The sequence below is a fragment of the Eleutherodactylus coqui genome, chromosome 8 (assembly GCF_035609145.1).
Source record: "Eleutherodactylus coqui strain aEleCoq1 chromosome 8, aEleCoq1.hap1, whole genome shotgun sequence".
NCBI lineage: Eukaryota > Metazoa > Chordata > Amphibia > Anura > Eleutherodactylidae > Eleutherodactylus > Eleutherodactylus coqui.
The window spans coordinates 126,987,604-127,006,464 of NC_089844.1; the positions used below are offsets into that span (position 1 = coordinate 126,987,604).

Sequence of the window (18,861 nt, forward strand, 5' to 3'; positions counted from 1 at the left end):
AGAGAAAGATGCTAGGGAGCGCACGGGACACACAGTGTGCAAAGCACACAGGGAGACTAGAGAGAGCGCAGGACACAGAGAGAAAGACTAGAGAGAGTGCAGGGCACACAGACAAAGATTGATTTCTACTATTACATAACTAAACTGTAATCACTGTATAATGAGAATAATTGCAATTCCAGTTTCAAATCCTTTCCATTCTCCAAAGATCTTCGCTTACTGTCAGTGAATAGAAACATTCTTATTTATATAAAGAGGCTGAAAACTCCCCTTTCCTAGTATGTCTGTGAGCTCAAATTCTCTGTGACCTATACCAGTCTGGTACAATGTAGTAAAGTATCAGGACAGGAGAAATATTAGAATAAATGACATCACTTTATAATTGGTGGGTTTAAGACCTCTAGGACATCCAGCAGTCCTGAGAATAGTGCTGCATCCCCTTTACTGGTCCTCCTGGCACAGCATCACCTTGCCTACCCAATGTGCAGGGGAGCTGCAGAAGCATCCCATTTAAGTGGGGCGGTGTTGTAGGTTCCTGCACAACCAGCTGGCCGGAAGCACCACCATGCAAAGCTGCGGCCCCTTCATTCACAGGATGAGTAGGGGTTCCCCACGATCATAAAGTGATGACATATCCTAGTCATAGGCTATTACTTTAAAAGATGGGAATAACCCTTTTAAACTTGACCAATTACACTCATCCTTCTATTGTGTTTGTAATTCTGATTTTAGTCCAAACTCCTCAAGCTGCTGCGTATCCCTCCACTACTATCCAAATGAACATAATCATTATTCAGAGCAGGCCTGACGTGTAGAACAGGAGTCTTAATTAAAAGGCTGGTCTGTGCTGAGATTCATCTCTTCACCTTAAGCATTTGTTCGTTATCTGCAGCAAACAAGGAAACCGAGCCAAACACCAGCTTGAACAGCTTGAGGTACAAGTTGGACAGCTCCACGTTGGAACCCATCTCCGGAAGCCTTTCCAGCAAATACTCCACCAGGATGGTAGCGAAGAGAGCCGACGTGGTGGGGTTCGCCAAGAAGGAATTGGCAACGATCTGAGAACACAAGAAATTCATTCAATTTCAACATTCCTGAACAAAGACGTGTTTCCCCGGTGTCCTATGATTACCACAGTAAATTCCAGAAAGAGCAAAGATAATTGTGGCAAGGGAACAGCTCTGTGTCAGAATCAAAGCTGATTAGTGTCACTAATTCTGATTTCCATCTTCGGAAATAAATCTACGAAGATACGAAACATAAAAAAGCCTTAAGGAAAGTTTTATATAAAAACAAAATAAACAGAAAAGACTCTATATTATACAGTGCAGCTCAATCTTTTCAGTGGCCCCATATAACACTACAATTACCCAACAGCAGGGGTATAGGTCATTAAAGGAACTTAACACCCCAAACTATTCCCAAGTACACTGGTGGAAATGGAATGTGTTACACACAGAGTTGCAGAAAATTTATGAAACTTCAATCAAAGTATCTCCATATGAAGGATAGCGAATAGAGATGAGCGAGTATACTCGCTAAGGCACATTACTCGTGCGAGTAGTGCCTTAGCCAAGTATCTCCCCGCTCGTCTCTACAGATTCGAGGGCCGGCGGGGGGCTGGGAGCGGCGGGGGAGAGCGGGGAGGAACGGAGGGGAGATCTCTCTCTCCCTCTCTCCCCCCCCCCCGCCGCAGCTCACCTGTCACTCGCGCCGACCCCCGAATCTTTAGAGACGAGCGGAGAGATACTCGGCTAAGGCATTACTCGCTCGAGTAATGTGCCTTAGCGAGTATACTCGCTCATCTCTAGTAGCGAATAAATAAAGTTGGATGGAGTATGTGTATTAGTATGTACATTACGGCGCCCTTTCTAATGCAAGATGCTACATTGTGTTAGTTTATAAGTTGTAAAGTATGTTATGCACGAAGGTCCTTTTTTGTCCATAGATAGTTATGCCACCAGTTATGCCAAATTATGGAGTTAAAAAGTTATAAAGCCGGTAATCCCAAATGGCTGACTTTGAGAGAGAGAATTCAGATAATTGGCATATTGCAAATAGGGGCGTTCGATCATGAAACTCCCTCGAATGACTGACCGTAGTGCAATGTCAGTACAGAGAGTGGTTACTACGCAGATACATAAAGGCTCCAGTACTTGCAGATCTGGTACAGGTCCACATAGGATAACGCCATGTGAAGACCCCCATATTGTGCAGATACCAACATGTATTTCAGTGTGGAATACACATTGTAGGGGCCTATGGGTGTTAAACCCTTATGACAGACAACCTTTAAAGGCCCATATAGACGCAACGATATCACTCAGAAATCTCCTCCTGCCACCCTGCTGTAAGCCAGCGATGCTAGCTCCCGTGCAAGTGCATGGGAGCTAGTATGTGCAGGGACGAGTGTGGGGCATCGTTTGCCCGACACTCGTTCCGTCTAAATGGGCCTTAAGAAGGGAAGGTAGATAACATGGAACAAAGAATCAGACTGGAGCCACAAAGGCTTGGTAAAAACAAAACCGTTTTATGTAGAAAGTTCCCATGCAGCCCTATTATGAATTTTGTCCCTTGAAATATGGTAGCAATGTTTGCATAAGAGTACCTACAGAGACAGCAGAGTTTAACTTGACTTTTAACCATTATGATAACTTACAAAAGCTTTTGTTAAGATCAGATAGCAACAGCTTTATAACTTCTTAAAGGAGATGTCTCGAGGAAGCAGTCAATTTTTTTTTTTGCCCAGTCCCCCCTATTAAACACACATTACTAAGCCCCCCTGTAAATGACATTTCTAGCTGGTTCGTACTTACCGTTCCAGCGTTTCAGCAACTTATATAAGTTTCCTCAAAATGGCCGCCGGCTCTTTCCCCGTCGCTCGCTGCAGCCCGACGTGCGCGCTCCCGAGACGCCGCCAGCTGTGTCTCCATGGCAACCGGACGCATCGCAGCCGCCGACCAGACGCCCACCGCCAGGCAGCAGGTAAGCGGCGCTAGCCCCCGGCTCCCCAGCGCTAGACCCTCAGCCCAGGTGAAGGCCCCGGAGCCCAGCGCTAGTTCCCCCGGCCTAGCGGCAGCCCCCCCCGGCCTAGCGACAGCCCGGCGCAGCGGCAGCCCCCCCGGCCTAGCGACAGCCCCCCCCCCGGCCTAGCGACAGCCCCCCCCGGCCTAGCGCTAGTTCCCCCATCGCAGCGACAGCCCCCCCGGCCTAGCGACAGCCCCCCCATCGCAGCGACAGCCCCCCCCGGCCTAGCGACAGCCCCCCCGGCCTAGCGACAGCCCCCCCCGGCCTAGCGACAGCCCCCCCCCGGCCTAGCGACAGCCCCCCCCCGGCCTAGCGACAGCCCCCCCCGGCCTAGCGCTAGTTCCCCCATCGCAGCGACAGCCCCCCCGGCCTAGCGACAGCCCCGCCATCGCAGCGACAGCCCCCCCCGGCCTAGCGACAGCCCCCCCGGCCTAGCGACAGCCCCCCCGGCGCAGCGACAGCCCCCCCCGGCCTAGCGCTAGTTCCCCCATCGCAGCGACAGCCCCCCCGGCGCAGCCCGGCGCAGCGGCAGCCCCCCCCGGCGCAGCGACAGCCCCCCCCGGCGCAGCGGCAGCCCCCCCCCGACCCATCACTTACCTGGGAGGCTTCTCGGGGCTGCTGGGCTGGGCTGGGCTTCTCCGCTGGGCAGCTCCAGTTTCTGCACCTTCCTCTAACAGAGGATGGTGCAGAATGGCCGCTCCAGCGCGCTCCCGAGCAGTGACAGCTCGTCTGCGCATGCGCAGAAGAGCTGTAGCGGGGAGCACACTGAAGCGGCTCGTGCTGAGAGGAGAAGACCGGACTGCGCAAGCGCGTCTAAAAAAGCAAGCTGCCAGCGAATTTAGACGGAACCATGGAGACGAGGACGCTAGCAACGGAGCAGGTAAGTGGAATAACTTCTGTATGGCTCATATTTAATGCACAATGTACATTACAAAGTGCATTAATATGGCCATACGGAAGTGTATAACCCCACTTGGTTTCGCGAGACCACCCCTTTAAGAAAAGATAACTTATGGCAAAAAGTGATCGCAGACAAGTTAAACTCTGCTACATCTGTACCTTGTAACACACTAAAAGGAGCCAGCCTATTCACTTACCTGGAGGGCATAGTTTTTGGAGATTCTCTCTACCATATAGGGAACAGTGGTCTGAAAAATCTCCTTAAATGTCAAAGGATTCATCATGGTGAAAACGCCAGCGAAATGCTCCAAAACTTCTTTCTCCTCTTTCATCCGCACGGTCTGACAGTTGGCGACACGAATGTAGGTCTGCCCATTTCCCGCTATCTGTACCTGGAAAAGAAGTACATACATGAAGTACAACACAAGTATAAAAAACTATAACTTTTATAGCAGAAGAGGAGCAACAACCAAACCAAACTAAAGCCACAGTACACAATCTATTCAGATTTGGTCCCTAGCAATTTCTCCTACTGAAGAAGGTAGGGGATATGCCATTTCAGGGCTTAGGCAGGCTTTTAAAATTGATGGCCTAGCCTTAGGATAGGCCATCAATATCTGACTGGTGGGGTTCCGCAGCTCCAGACCCATGCTTATTAGCCGATTGAAGCCCATTCATGCATGTAAGGCATAGAAAAAGCTGGTCCACCAGAGCCGGAGGCGCTCCAACAGGGCAACGCTCTTCTGGCTGATAAAGAGGATCCCCAAGCAGAGGACCATCCGCCATGACAGTCAGTGTTTTTTGTTTTTTTTTAGAGGAATACTAAACCTAGACACTGCATATAAAATAATATCCAAACATTTCCTCCTTTTCTCTGATCCTGTTTAATCTCGTATCACAATTAAAACTAAGAAATATATCAAGAAACCTTCTCTATGTGTCCCTGAAATCTCCCCCAATTTCTGCCTTGTGCTATAAGACAACTGGCTGCAGCAGGAACCTCCCCCCTCTGCCCTACATGCAGTAAGAAAAAAGTATTGACCCACCCCTTAAGCTGCCCACCATCCCAAGATGCAAAAGACTAGCACATTAACCCTTGGTTCTCTGCAAAATTTCTATAAGAATGGTTCAGGATCAAGCAGAAAATACTACAGACTAACAGTCATGGCCCTTTTACACAAACCGATCATCATTCAGAATCCTTCAGATTCCAGCGGGAATCTGAACGATGATTGTCCCATGTAAATGCATGCAGCGGCTGAATGAGAATTGTTCAGTTTCTGCATGTAGAAAACTGGACGACGTGTCACTTTTGAACAACTTTCTGCTTACTGTGAATGAAGTCAGGAGAGGGGAGAACACTCCCCGGTTCGCTCCACCTCCATTCCGGCAATGTTGTGAGCGATGCCGACGATACTCACTCCTGTGTAACAGCACAGGAGTGAGCATCACTGAGACGAATGTCGGGCATCATATGCTCAACAACTCGCCCCATGTAAAAGGACCTGAAGGCCACATTATGGACGTTGATGGATTGTAGGTTTAGTGTTCCTACCTGGTAAATGTCCAGTGCTTGCATGGCATACTTCACAAGTTTGATGTAAATTTGGGTTTCTTTAGGTTGCAGTTGCTTATTAGGGACAAACTGTGCTTCTGTAAAGAGAAGGAGAGTTATAAAAACCAAAGCTTAAGGTCTTTAGCGAAAGATATATCACTGAAAGAAAACAAGATTACCGCCGGGTGCCTTGCATGATGTGATTCCCCAGGTAATCGTCTTCACACCGCACACCAATGTCTTGACCAGGCTCCGGCAGTCTGTCACTTGGAAGGTTTGCTTGTCTTCTTTGTCTTTCTCGCCTTGCTTATCAAACACTAGAAGCGGGACTTGGGTCAGGGGAGTGGAAGGAGCGGCGGGCAAAGCATTAGCGGGAGTGGCTGCAGGAACGCTGGCGGCTAGAATGGCATCAGCTGCACACAGCTCTGACTGGGGTTTGCACTTCTTGAAGATGGCAGATAACTGGTAGCGGGCAATAGTGTGGAACTTCAGAACAAATACCTGAGGGAGAAAGACAAGGTCAAGTGTTAAAATGAGAACGCACCAAGAATAGCAAATTTTAAAGTTTCAAAGCAATACTATAGGGTTTTTTCAGTAGTGGTGTTTAGCAAAAAGTAGTAGCTGCCAAATTGTACTCTCACTTTACAGCACCCTCGGATTAACTCCGATATATGCGGAGGTGGAAAGAGGAGTTGGGCGAGGAATTGTCAATCTCGGACTGGCATAAAATAGCCATCGCTACCGCAAAACCCTCTATTAACGTAGCCATTACAGAGCCGGGCTATAAAATTTTAATGTGTTGGTATTTGGTTCCAAAAAGAATAGCCAGTATGTTCCCAGGGACGTCATGGTTGCCCTGGTATCATTATTCCCAGTCCATGTGTCTATGGAACCCAACAGCCAGAGCTTTGTCCCTTCCAGGACAGTGACTGTATAGTCAGAAGCTCAGAATTAGTATGCAGGTCAGTACATAAAAGTGATGCCATTTATCTTGCTGCTAAGCTGCTTTTTAGCTCATCGCCATTTGGGCAGAGCTCGGTTCTGGAGCTAAAGTATGTACACAGTGCTTACAGGGCGTCTCCGGTGGTCTGAAACACGCCTATTGCCTTATTATTGGCTCCGGCTGCTGCCTCTCCCTTCCCCTGTAGCTCTGTGTCATCAGATTGGCTGCTGTGCATAACGCTACTCCATAACAGGCTCACAGACTTGGCACATTATAACACACTTTGCACTGAAATTCATCAACATTTTCAAGATCTTTATTTTGTGTCATTCACTAGAAGAAAGCAAAGATCTTTAAAATGGTGAGCAAAAGAAATGAGAGTGTAGGAAGTTGCAGAATATTTCATTATTCTATAACTAAACTTTATCTACAAAAAAAAGTGAAAAAACGCATTAACCCTTTCAAATCCAATTTGTATCCTGGTTTTCCTAGGGGGCTTACTCTTTTTCTGCCATTATGCAACAGCGCTATATGCTGGCTAAAGCTAGTACTGCATGAGGTGACACATTGGATAGGCTCCAACAGCAGAGAGGCTGGCAATATACAGTAAGAGAACCCTGACAGATGTCTTCCAACATCAGAGCTGTACAGCCTTAAATCATAATGTCTTCAGACGTCAGACAGTGGATTGGAAAGGGTTAAGTTGACTAGATATTTATGGCTATATTTTAGTGTTAAAGGGGGATTCTTCCAGCAAATGAAGGTTAATTATTGCTCGGCTTAAGTTTTAATAGTTATGAGAGCTGTATCTTCTAACGAGCTGCGCACCTATGTGATCATCACATCTCCACTGCGAATAACCAGGAAAAGTTCCTATTGATTAACAGCAAGCAGGGAATTGTTACAGAAAGTATATTGGAAAATTGCATAACTTTGATTATGCAAAAAACATCAGAGTTTTAAAAAAAAACCTAAATTGCGCCATTATTTTATCTTAGTGGCCATGTCAGCTTTCTTAGTATTTCTGCAGCCATAGGAATGACGAGAGCCTCCAAGGAGTACAATATTCCTTACCTCCAGCATTCTCATTAGTATATCTCGCCCATTGCCGTTTTCCTGTTCACTTTTGGAGCGGATGCAATCCACCAGGTTGAGTAGAAGCTTACAGGACATAGTCTGGATGCTGCTGGGTATTGACTCGTCATCAATGTTTTTAGCGAAGAGCTGTACTGCAAGGGACAGGTCATTCAGCGGCAGATGCTGACGGACGTGGTGTACGAGGTCCGCTAATGTACTGTATGCCAGAGGCCTGTGGAGAAAACAAGAATCCAATTCTACAAACTTTCAAAACAACAATCCTGCAAAAATGGACAAATACCGGAATATCAGACGTTGAGTTAGCAGACCTTGATGGCTTCCTTGGCTAATCACAATGTCTGGTTTTTGTGTCAGAGTAAAGGAAATGTACAACTTTTGGAAGTTTGTCTTATTTAGATGATCTTAAAAGAACTACTGATATTTGTCCAGAAGAAATAACATCCGTGAGGGTGCTGTCCAAGTTTGGTGATAGCTAGTATCTGCCCACATCTCCAAAACAACTAGATTTCCTAAAATCCTGAGACAAAATCTCACTAGTTGTAATATACCCTGCTCTGAAATAACCAAACTTCGTAATGTCTAATCTGACCAGAGGTGCCCAGAGACATTAGAAGAATCTACCAAACACAATCTTGGTGGGACCGGCGAACCATCCAATATGTATTGTTTGTCAGTCTCAATGTCAATGAGAGAAGGATCAGGCATGTTGAATTTCAACATGCCTGATCCTTCTGTTCTCATGGTAGATAAGTAGCCGCCAGAGGAATCTAACAGTAGCTTATTCAGCCCAGTGTGCATGTGTACAAAGGAGGGGCAGTCAGTCGAAAGGTTTTTTGGCCAACAAGTATCTGAAGTATATGGTCTGCTTAAGGTTGCCAAACTAAGAGCTTTAATGAAAGTCAACCATATTGGATGTGAACACAAAGAGGAGAGAAAACAGAATTTTTAACAAGTTGATAAAAGAAGAAACGCGAAGGATTCACATTTGCTGGTGATTTTATGAATTTGTAAAACATTTCTATGCCCAACTGAAGATAATGGATGTTGCTTCATACCGGAGTGTCTCTCGAGCCGTGTACCCAGAACCAATGAGGATAGATTCATCAAACAACTTGTCCATGCAGGGGATGAACTCTAAAAAGGTAAATATGCCAATGTGTCATCGGTTAATTTGTAACAAGCAGAAAAAAACGTAGTCTCATCCATATCACCAAGCCCAATGCAAGTCATATGCTTATACACCAACTCATCCAACCAAGAACCTTATGATTATAGGTGCCAGCCACAGTTAACAGAAACAAAAAGCATTGCCTCTTTCAAAAGGGGGTACTCTGGCGATGGGAGTTTTCTTTTTTTTTCCCCTCACCCATCCAATGGATGGGTGAAAACTGATTAATCAGTGCTGTCTGACCGCTGGGACCCCCACCAATCCCAAGACTGGGGGAAACATGTCCCCCATATTTCGCAGTTCAAGTTACAGTCTCCCATTTCTGTAGTGTAGTGGGGAATGGAGCCGCTGGTCGCACACGCATAGCAGCAGATCCATTTCTCTCAATGGCATAGGCAGTTAGCCAAGCACAGCGCAATCTGCCTCCACCATTGAGAGGAATGGAGCCGCTGTTGTGCATGAGCGACCAGCGGCTCCATTCCCCAATACACTACAGAAATGGGAGACTGTAACTTGAACTGTGAAATAGGGGGAGACACGGGTCCTCCATTCTCGGGAATCGGTGGAGGTCCCAGATTTCAGACCCCACAAACTATCAATCTGCACCGATCTAGTTGATAGGTCATCAATATCGGATCATTGGGGTTCAATTCCCAGAACCCCGAGGCAATCAGCTGTTTGAAGGGGCTACAATCTCTTTGTTGTATACCAGGCACAGTGCCGTACATTTTGTTGTGACTGCATCTGGTACTGCATCTCAGTCCCATGAATGGGACGGAGCTGCACAAAAGTCATTTGACCAATGGAAGTGACTTCACAGGTCAACGAAGAGGCTGCTGCTCTCACCCGAGTACTGCAGTCCCTTCAAACAGCAGGGATGCCTGAAATCAAACATCCACCTATCTGATAAGGATGACCTACCCTAGGAACAGGTCACCAATATCGGAGTCCCAGAAAAGGCCTTAAAAGAGAAGATTGTGGTCTATAAGACTAAATAAAACCTCAAGAAAGAGTGCGCCAATAATCTGAAGAGTGCGGTATTGAATTAGCTACTTACGGCTCCTTAAGTCCGTGCTGAGAATGTGCTTGGCGGCTATCAGCAACTCTTTCCTAAGATGGGCAGTTTCAGGTGGGCAGTTGGTTAGGAGCTGCAGCATGCCTTTCACCATTTGTTGGGAATGTTTTGCTACTGTATCCTATACAACAGAGGTAAATGTATCGTAAGGGCTCCAAAGATATAGCAAACATACAGACAAAAACAGAGGTCTTGTAGTCATGCAGCCTACCTGATAGATTCGAATGATGTAAGCCAAGAAGGACAACGTTTTGATCTGGGCTGCGATGAAATCAGCATAAAGTTCTTTGTTGTACAACTTGTGCTGCCTGAAACAAAGATTAAAAGGGGTCACTTCAGTAAATAGTTTTTTCATTCATTATGTAACTATGCCCCCAGCAAGTCGGCTATTACTACATTAGTTAGTTACACCTTTCTATCAGAAATTCCTGGCCTCTTTGTCCTCAGATGTCATGTGATCTCAATTCCGATCAGCTCAGATTCACCTGGGTTTGTGTGTGCTTAAACTAGTCAGTTTTCAGTCTGTATAATATTTAAATGACACTATTATATGGACCCCAGCACAGAAGCTCTTTAGAGGGGGACACGACACGGGCAATCTGTATCATACTTACTAATGAGCACACGGCTATAATAGAGGAGATCACAGCTCATCCTCCTGACTACATACTTTTGGTCTGTAGCTTATTGAAATGAATATAGAAACATGTGTAATTGGGGAAATGCAATAGGAGAAATAAGCAGCAAAACTGGTTATAAGGTCGTAGGTTTCCCATGTGCTAGGTCTATGCATATATATCAGGTTAGTTCCTGGATAGTAGAGCACATAATTAGTGTTGATCCATGTTGCTCAATGTATCAAAGCATCGGTTTCTTAATGGCTGGGGTGAATGCTCAAATCCTGATCATTCTTGCGCTAACAGTGGATTTCACCTACAATGAAGTAGGGCGAGGTCAGTGCTGAATCCACGGTCAAAACTGTGACAAAATCCGCGTGTAACACAGACCTCTGACCAAATCCCATGCCGCATGACTATTTAGCCTGGGTTCACACAGGGCGGATTTGCTGCGGTTTTGCCGCAGAAGAACTGCTTCTGCGGCAAAACCGCTTCAAAGGTTAATTTTGGCTTGCGGATTTTCTTGCGGAAAAATCCGCAAGCGTTTTTTTCTGCAGCGCTTTTTTAAATTTTGCAGCGTATTTTGGTGCGGATTTACCTGCGTCCATAGAGTTCTATGGACAAAAAAGCACTGCGGAAAAGACAGAAGAATGGACATGCTGCTTCTTTTAAAACCGCGCCGCAGTTGCATTTCCGCACTGCGGCAGTGCAGAAAAAAATCCGTCTTGTGAGAACAGCTTTTTTCCAAAACTCATTTGTGCTGCATTGCACTGCAAACGCAGCGGTTTTGCCGCAGTGCGGATATGCAACGGCAATCCGCAGCAAATCCGCCTTGTGTGAACCCAGCCTTAATGTTTAAAGGGCAAGACGACTGGTCTCTACAGTCGAAGGCGTGAAAACGTCTTGTAACAATCTACTTCTGCAGATGTTCTGGCGAAAATCCACCCATTTCTGTATCATATTTTGAAGAACAATAAACGAGAAATTATTAAAAGAAGTAGGCCAATGTCCACGGGCAAAAAAGAATTATTAAATCCGCGCGGGTCTCCCGCACGCATGATCCGCGCCCATAGGGAATCATTAGACGCCTGCAGGTAATTAAATCCTGCGGATGTCATTTTTCTCTGGCGCGCAGATTGCACGTGCGGGAAAACATCAGCAGCGTGCTCCATTTTGTGTGGTTTTTCCTGCACGGACGGCTCTTGTGGCTTCCATTGAAGCCAATGGAAGCCGTCCGGTCCCGCAGCACACCCACAGCTGTTATTATGCTGGGACCAGGAAGCAGGAGTTTACAAAAAAAGATGCGTGGCACGCTGTCGGCGTGGCGAGCACATCCACCGGGCAGAGGCAAGAAGATCCGTCACGAAGGAGGGGAGACCTGCAGCGTCCGGACAGGTGAGTATAATCTATTTTCTTGGCCTCATGTCTGCGGGAAAGGAGGGACCCGCTGCGGGATTCTGCATGGGGAATCCGTGCGGGTCCGAATTTCCCCGTGGACATGAGGAGAGATGAAAAAATGACATTGAAATACACCCATACTTCAACCAGTCTCCCATGACGCGAGGCTTTGTGGTAATGGCGGCGGTGGTGGCTCCGCGGCTTTTCCCACCTCAAAGACGGCAGCGACCAACAGAATAATAAATATGTAAAGTCGCTAGTATGGCGGTCCTAATTTAGTATGATGCTGCCCGTCGGTCGGGCGGGGTATGATGGCAACCAATCAGCTTGTGACGCCAGGAATAAGCGTAAACCAAAAGCAGAGTTTATTTCTTTGAGCGCGGTCCTCAATATATTACGGCTTTTCATGAGGTAAATTATTTTATGTATGAGTGCAGGATCCACATCTGTGCGCTAATCGGGGTTCTTGCGGTCTTTTGTTAGTACTCACACTACTACCACACAAAGTGTTTCCCTCCTGCTCTCCCTTCAACGTCTCAACTCCTCCTCCCTGCCAACTGACAGCGTACACACGCTTCAAATTACTCTGACTGGAATTCCTCCACCAATCACAGACCTGGTGCTGGGTGATGAAATGCCCAATCAAAACAATGCTCCCGACAGCCAATCAGAAAGAGGCTGCAGGTTGTCTGCAAGAATACATAACAGTAAACACGTTTCCTCTTTGTAGTGCCACTACACCCGCAGCCCCCACAGGTCCCCGGACCCCCGCTGCATTCTTGTGTCAGCTCCAGTGATGATGATGAGCCGTCACAGGGACGTGTGAGCGCTGCAGCTAATTACAGGCCGATCCTGAGTTACGCACAGCCGTTCTGTGGTCACATGTCCCCGTGACGGGACGTCATCGCTGGGGGAAGGGAACAGGGACAGTCGAAGTGATTGCTGCAGAGGATTGAGTGGGGAGACTAGGACTATTTTAATCCCTTAAGGACATGGCCTATTCTGGGCTTAAGGACGCAACGATTTTTGGCGGATTTTCATCTCCATTTTTAAAAAAGCTGTAACTTTTTTATTTGCTGTTGACACGGACGTATGAGAGCTTGTTTTTTGCGTGGCGAACTGTAGTTTTTATTGGTGTCATTTTTGGGTACGGAGACTATATTGAAAAAACCTTTATCAACTTTTTTTATGATAGCAGGGAGAGAAAACACATCAATTCTGCCATAGATTTTTTTTTTAACAGCGTGAACCATGCAGCATAAATTACGCAATACATTTCTTCTACGAGTCGGTACGATTACAACGATACCAAAATTTTTCTTTTTTGTGTGTGTGTTTTTCCACTTTTCCGCTATAAAAACCCTTTTTTTTGGAAATTATTTTTTTCTAAATCACTGCATTCAAAGACCTCTAACTTTTTTATGTTTCCATGGACGAAGCACAGGGAGGGCTTATTTTTTTTGCAAGACGAGCTGTAGTTTTCATTGGTACCATTTTAGGGTACATATGCCTTTTTTGATCACTTTTATTGCATTTTTTGGGAGGCAACATGAAAAAAATAAGCATTTTGCCTCAGTTTTTTTAGGGTTTTTTTTAATGCTTTTTGCCATGAAGGATAAAAAGTGTATTCAATTGTATGCATCGTTACGAATATAACGATACTTAATACATGTGATTTTAATTTTTAAAAAAAATGTTTGCTAATATAGGAAAAAGCACCCCAAAAAAGGTGTTTTTTTTTTACATTTTTTTTTTTTTTACATTATTTTTTAAACTTTTTATGTCCCTATAGGGGACTTGTACAATCACGCCTATGATCACTTGTTATAGCGATCATAGGCAATGGCAATGCAGAACACTTGTAGCTGGCGTCCCGTTGCCATGGCAACCCGTTGGGCTCTCCGCGATTTCATCGTGAGAATCCATTTATGTCACAGAGGGGGCACACTCCCTCTATGAACCCTTTACATGCCGCAATCTACATGGATCGTGGCAGGGAAGGGGTTAACCGAGAAGGCCAGCTATCGGTGACACCGGCTCCCGCTGCCGGATAGCGCTGGATCTGTCCTGATCTCGCGCTATGCCCCAGGACATAAGTGTACGTCCTGTTCCGTTAAGCAACCCTTTGCCAGGACATGCATTTACATCCTGTGGCAGGAAGGGGTTAAAATGTTTTTACACACCTTGAGCAGATTTCAATGTAATTTTTTTCTATGCTTTTAACTAACATGGCCGCTCACATCAGGACATTAGACTCTGGAGTCCCGACTTGTAGTTAGCAGGTGGTGAACACGAACATTAATCCTTTCATTAATTCGGACTTCTCTACACTAAACTGATGCCAGTTGAACTATACCTTACATTATTCTGCCATGAGCGTATGACCTTACGGGCTTCACTAACCTCCGCTTGCCTGCATGACGAGTTATACATACCTAGCATTGGTAGACACCTGGGTGACGATGGTGTTCATGATCAGCGGTACAAATTCGGACACCATGTTGTGAATGTTTAATTTATAGAGCTGCAGGAAAATCAAAGCAGATTTCACATCAAGACACATTCTACACTCTGAAATGAGGGAGAGAAGACATCAAAGTTAAATACAATAAATTATTCACAGCGCTATTAAAATGTGTCCTACAAGAGATGCACGGCTTACAGGTGATCTGTCAACTGATGAGCCTGTGACGTTAGGGCATAACTAAGGTCTACTCGCATGGTGCAGTGCTTACCAGGGGGCAAGAATCACACCATCCGAATGGACCCTTACAGTATTTTTAGATGCATCTGAGCCACTGCAAAGACTCCACATTGAGCGCGAAATTCACCTGATTTATCAAATATGTAGGGAGGAAAAACTGGCCTTGTTGCCCATAGCAACCAGAGTTCAGTTTCATTTCTTGAACTGTTGTGGAAAGTTACATTGCGACTGCTTACCATGGGCAACACGGACAGTTTTTCAATTGGAAAGTCATGTTATAAGCGGACAAATATAAGGGCTCCAAACTTAAAAAAAATAAATGAATTACCATCATCTCCTAAATTGAAAAATGGAGGAGCCAAATAAAGAATTCAGTGACCAAAATTATATACAAACATATATGTTAATTTATATTAATGTTAAAATAAAAGACTTAGCACATCCTCTCTGTGGGCGGCGCTGATTGTAAATGGCAACAAACCTTAAGAATCTTGTTACCATTTGCAAAACCTTGGGAGATGGTGACCATTTTGGTTTCCGTCTGGAGCCCTGTCTTTCAAACAATGAAAATTCTACCTGCATTGACGTTTTCAGACATGAATTACTATCTATTGCCACCATAAAGATACATCCGATTGGTCAAGAGGGTGAAGATATGCTCATTAGCATTTTTTGTGGCCACAACTAGTTCCTGCCTCTAGTAAGGAATCTGGAAGCTATTCAGTGGTGTAAATGCAAAGACTAAATGCCACCATACACATTAGGGAACAGTCGGCCAAACCCTCAGATTTCAATAGGACCATTGTTTGGGAAGGGGTTCTCCTGACTCTCCACCAACAGATAATATTGGGGAAAGGAAGATCAGGTGTGCTGAATTTCAATACCCAATCCTTTAGTGCCCTTTGGGGATAAGTTGCTGACAGCGCTTCTGGCAGCTGCCTTCTCAACTCTACATACTGCAAACAGACGAACGCTCAGCCAACCCAAGTTTCATATAGACAGACAGACAGACGTATCAGCTGAACAATATTGGGTCAGCAATTTATGAACATCCTGACATCACACAGCCTTCAGTAGACAACCGAATGTTAAGAATGTGTTGCACCAAAATTGCTGAACCCCAGAAATCATATAAAGACACCACTACATACTAGTGATCGTTTCCCTTTAAATTTATTTACACAATTAAACATCCACATAATAAACTTATCTGCGCCTCCTCATATTCCTTGGAGAGTCCATCTTACCTGGTACATCAGAACAACAATTATTGGCAGCTCTGCCAGCACCTTTAGGGAAAGGGAGCCCTTCGGGATGATGGTATGCTGCAAAAAGAAAAGCAATAGGGCTGAGGTATATCGCAGATGAGTGACTTGTATACATAATGGCAGAGCTATTATTAAAAGGCAAGCTGGCATGACTTTGAGCACCATAAACTATGTTATGGTGCTAAAAAGGTCCAGGAACGGGGAGTAGTGTTTGGTACTCGCCAGGCGCCCCCTCCAGTGCAAAGTTCCCCCCCTCCACCCACACACACACCCACTCTCTTTTCGTCCCACTCTGCGCACACACTCTCCAATTCATCTCTATGGGAGGACGCACAAACAGAGAGGGCTGAAAAGAGTCACTGTGTGCGCGTGCCAACCAGTGTGCGCGTGGCGACCAGTGAATATAAAATACAACTCCCCAGACCTACTGTTCTCTGACCCTTGAGCTCCATAACATAGTTTGTGGGCTCAAAGGTCATGACGGGTTTCCTTTAAATCCCATCAAATGGAAAACAAAAATGTTAAGTGGGAGCCACAAGTGGATCGGTCTCTTCCAGTTACTTTGGACATAAGCATTTACTGCCATGCCGATGACCAATGCAACTGGTAGAGACCAATTTTTACACAATTTTTTTTTCCCCCTTTCAGTTTTTTCTATATGAAATCACATAATAAAGAGGGGAACATGGAGGACTGCGGGATATGATGGCACTATACAAATAAACATTATATTATTACTCTGACTGCCCCACTTACCGTCCTAGTCTCACTGTCTTCTCTCTCTGGATTTACTTTGACCACGATGGTGGAAATCATGCCGACCATTTCTGGAGCAGGAACCGTGTTTTCTGGGATCACTGGAGGATTCTCAAAGTAGCGATTCTAGGATAAGTGATGCAACGATGTAATGAAGTCTAAAGCTAAATCAACCCACATGCCCAACAGATCTCCTACGCTAAAAGCCAAAGATCTACGAGCCGTGTCCTAGGTGGAGCTGCCCCCACCAACTCCTAACGTGAGGCAGCACAGACATAAATATGTGCACAGGGAAGGCAAGGATGGCAGAAAAAAAGAAATGGAAAGAAAAGAAGAAAGGAAAGCGAAGGGATGAGGAAAGGAAAGTTCAAAGAAAAGAAGGGGGCGAAAGGAAAAAAAAAAGGCGGAATGATTAAATGGATATGTCACTTGCCTTTGACAGTGCCCTTTTAATGACAAAAGAGTAGCTACCCGGCCCATAAAGAATAAAATCAACCCAAACAAAGTAAAACTCTTACCACAACTTTAGGAAGCTCTTTATAAATCTGTCTCACAAAGTCAAGAAAATGATGAATCTAAAGCAAAAACAAGGTAAATCAGCATATACATGCCAGCATAAGGCAGCCATTCTATTAACCCCTTAGTGACGAAGCCCGTTTGCGCCTTAGTGACGGAGCCAAATTTTGGAAATCTGACATGCGTCGTTCAACGTATCATAACTCTGTAAAGGTTTTACATATCCAAGTGATTCTGATATTGTTTTTTCGCCACATGTTGTACTTCATTTAGGGGGTAAAAATAGACCGATATAATATGTGTATATTTATTAAAAGTGCCAATATTGGGAAAATGTTGAAAAAATTGTCATTTTTTTCACATTTTCAACTGTAATATCTCAAATATGTGCAAACATACTGTACAAATTTTTGCTCAGATATATATTTCCATCTGTTTACTTTATTCTGGATGCACGTTCGAAAAACTTTTTTTTTTTTTTTTTTTTTTTTTTTAACCATTTAGGAGACATACAAATTTAACATTAATTATCAACATTTTGAGGAACACTTTATTTTCCTACACCAAGCCAAGATTGCAAAGGCTCATAGGTGTCAGAATTATAGATAACCCCACAAATGACCCCATTTTAAAAACTGCACCCCTTAGTGTATTCACTGAGGGGGGGTCAGGAGTATTTTGACCCCACAGTTTCTTTTCAGGAATTAATGGAATTTAGAGTAGAAAAAAAATAAAATTTCATATTTTTGCAAATACGTAATTTTAAGCAGAGGATTTTTTTCTATAGTGCACATGAAAATGAGGATTTACACCTCAAAATGCATACCCCCGTTTGTGCCGTGTTCAGAAATATACCCATTGTGGCCCTAATCTTCTGTCCGTATGTACAACGGGGCCAAAACTGAAAGGAGCAGCCGGTGGCTTTCAGATCAGACATTTTGCTTGAAGGCGTTTTAGGCCCCATTACGCACTTGTAGACCCCTTGAGCGGCCAAAATGCGGAGGACCAACACAAATTACCTCATTTTGGAAACTAGACCTCTTAGCGCATTAATCAAGGGGTGTACTGCGTATTTTGACCCAACAGTTTTTGAATGAATCAAAGCAAAGCAGGCCCCATTCGTGCATGCTGGGAGTTGTACTTTCACAATGCTGAGGGCAGAGCAATTGATATTTCCATATCAAACATACCTCTTGAGTGATTGGTGGTCGGAACTGCTTGTGGAGCTCAATGATGATTCTTAGACAGATCAGAACATTCTCCTCGTTCTCAGTCTAGAAGGAAACATAAACCAACATTACATGCCAAGAAGTAGGTTGAACATAGTTAGAAATGAAGAGTTTAATGCATCACTCTACCTCCAGGAAACGGAACATGACAGACAGGACATTTTTGGTGTGGGGTCGCAGATGTTCATTGGTAGGGATCCGATGGATGATTTCCAGGACTAGTTTCCGCAATTGCTGCACGAAACATTAGAAGGGAATAAAAACATTTCTTGGTACAATCTGAAATCAACAAAATAGTCCTCAGCGAGGTCTAGAACTAAACAGAATCATAACTTAAAGAGGCTATACAAGTTATAATGTGGAAAAGTGCTCACTGTGGTGGAAAAAAAAAACATTAAAAAAAGCCATACTACTGTCACCCGATCACCCACTACTAGCATTCCCTTACTGCTTTTTCTTAACACTAGCTTCCGCATGCCCCAAAATACTAAACCAGCTGATGCTCACCTCTCCCGCATTTCCCCCACTGGCTGCTTCTGGTCTCTGCTCACATGTGCTGTTTACTGTCTGCAGCAGCCCATTTACAGGACATCACAGGCTGCTGCAG

General features: G+C 44.9%; 1 protein-coding gene across 2 annotated transcripts in view; it reads right to left on the reverse strand.

Annotated features, from left to right (window-relative positions):
- The window catches only part of TRRAP (transformation/transcription domain associated protein), a 157,018-nt gene that overhangs the window by 126,772 nt on the left and 11,385 nt on the right, over nucleotides 1-18,861 (reverse strand). For both annotated transcript variants that reach the window (XM_066576375.1, XM_066576374.1), the window contains exons 5-18: nucleotides 18,384-18,488; nucleotides 18,216-18,299; nucleotides 17,028-17,084; nucleotides 16,510-16,635; nucleotides 15,733-15,810; nucleotides 14,217-14,305; nucleotides 9,978-10,074; nucleotides 9,749-9,887; nucleotides 8,579-8,657; nucleotides 7,500-7,734; nucleotides 5,662-5,983; nucleotides 5,483-5,580; nucleotides 4,125-4,319; nucleotides 867-1,058 (exon numbers count right to left, since the gene is read on the reverse strand). In XM_066576375.1, the coding sequence (XP_066432472.1) occupies nucleotides 867-1,058; nucleotides 4,125-4,319; nucleotides 5,483-5,580; nucleotides 5,662-5,983; nucleotides 7,500-7,734; nucleotides 8,579-8,657; nucleotides 9,749-9,887; nucleotides 9,978-10,074; nucleotides 14,217-14,305; nucleotides 15,733-15,810; nucleotides 16,510-16,635; nucleotides 17,028-17,084; nucleotides 18,216-18,299; nucleotides 18,384-18,488 (1,896 nt within the window). The remainder of the gene's footprint in view (nucleotides 1-866; nucleotides 1,059-4,124; nucleotides 4,320-5,482; nucleotides 5,581-5,661; nucleotides 5,984-7,499; nucleotides 7,735-8,578; nucleotides 8,658-9,748; nucleotides 9,888-9,977; nucleotides 10,075-14,216; nucleotides 14,306-15,732; nucleotides 15,811-16,509; nucleotides 16,636-17,027; nucleotides 17,085-18,215; nucleotides 18,300-18,383; nucleotides 18,489-18,861) is intronic.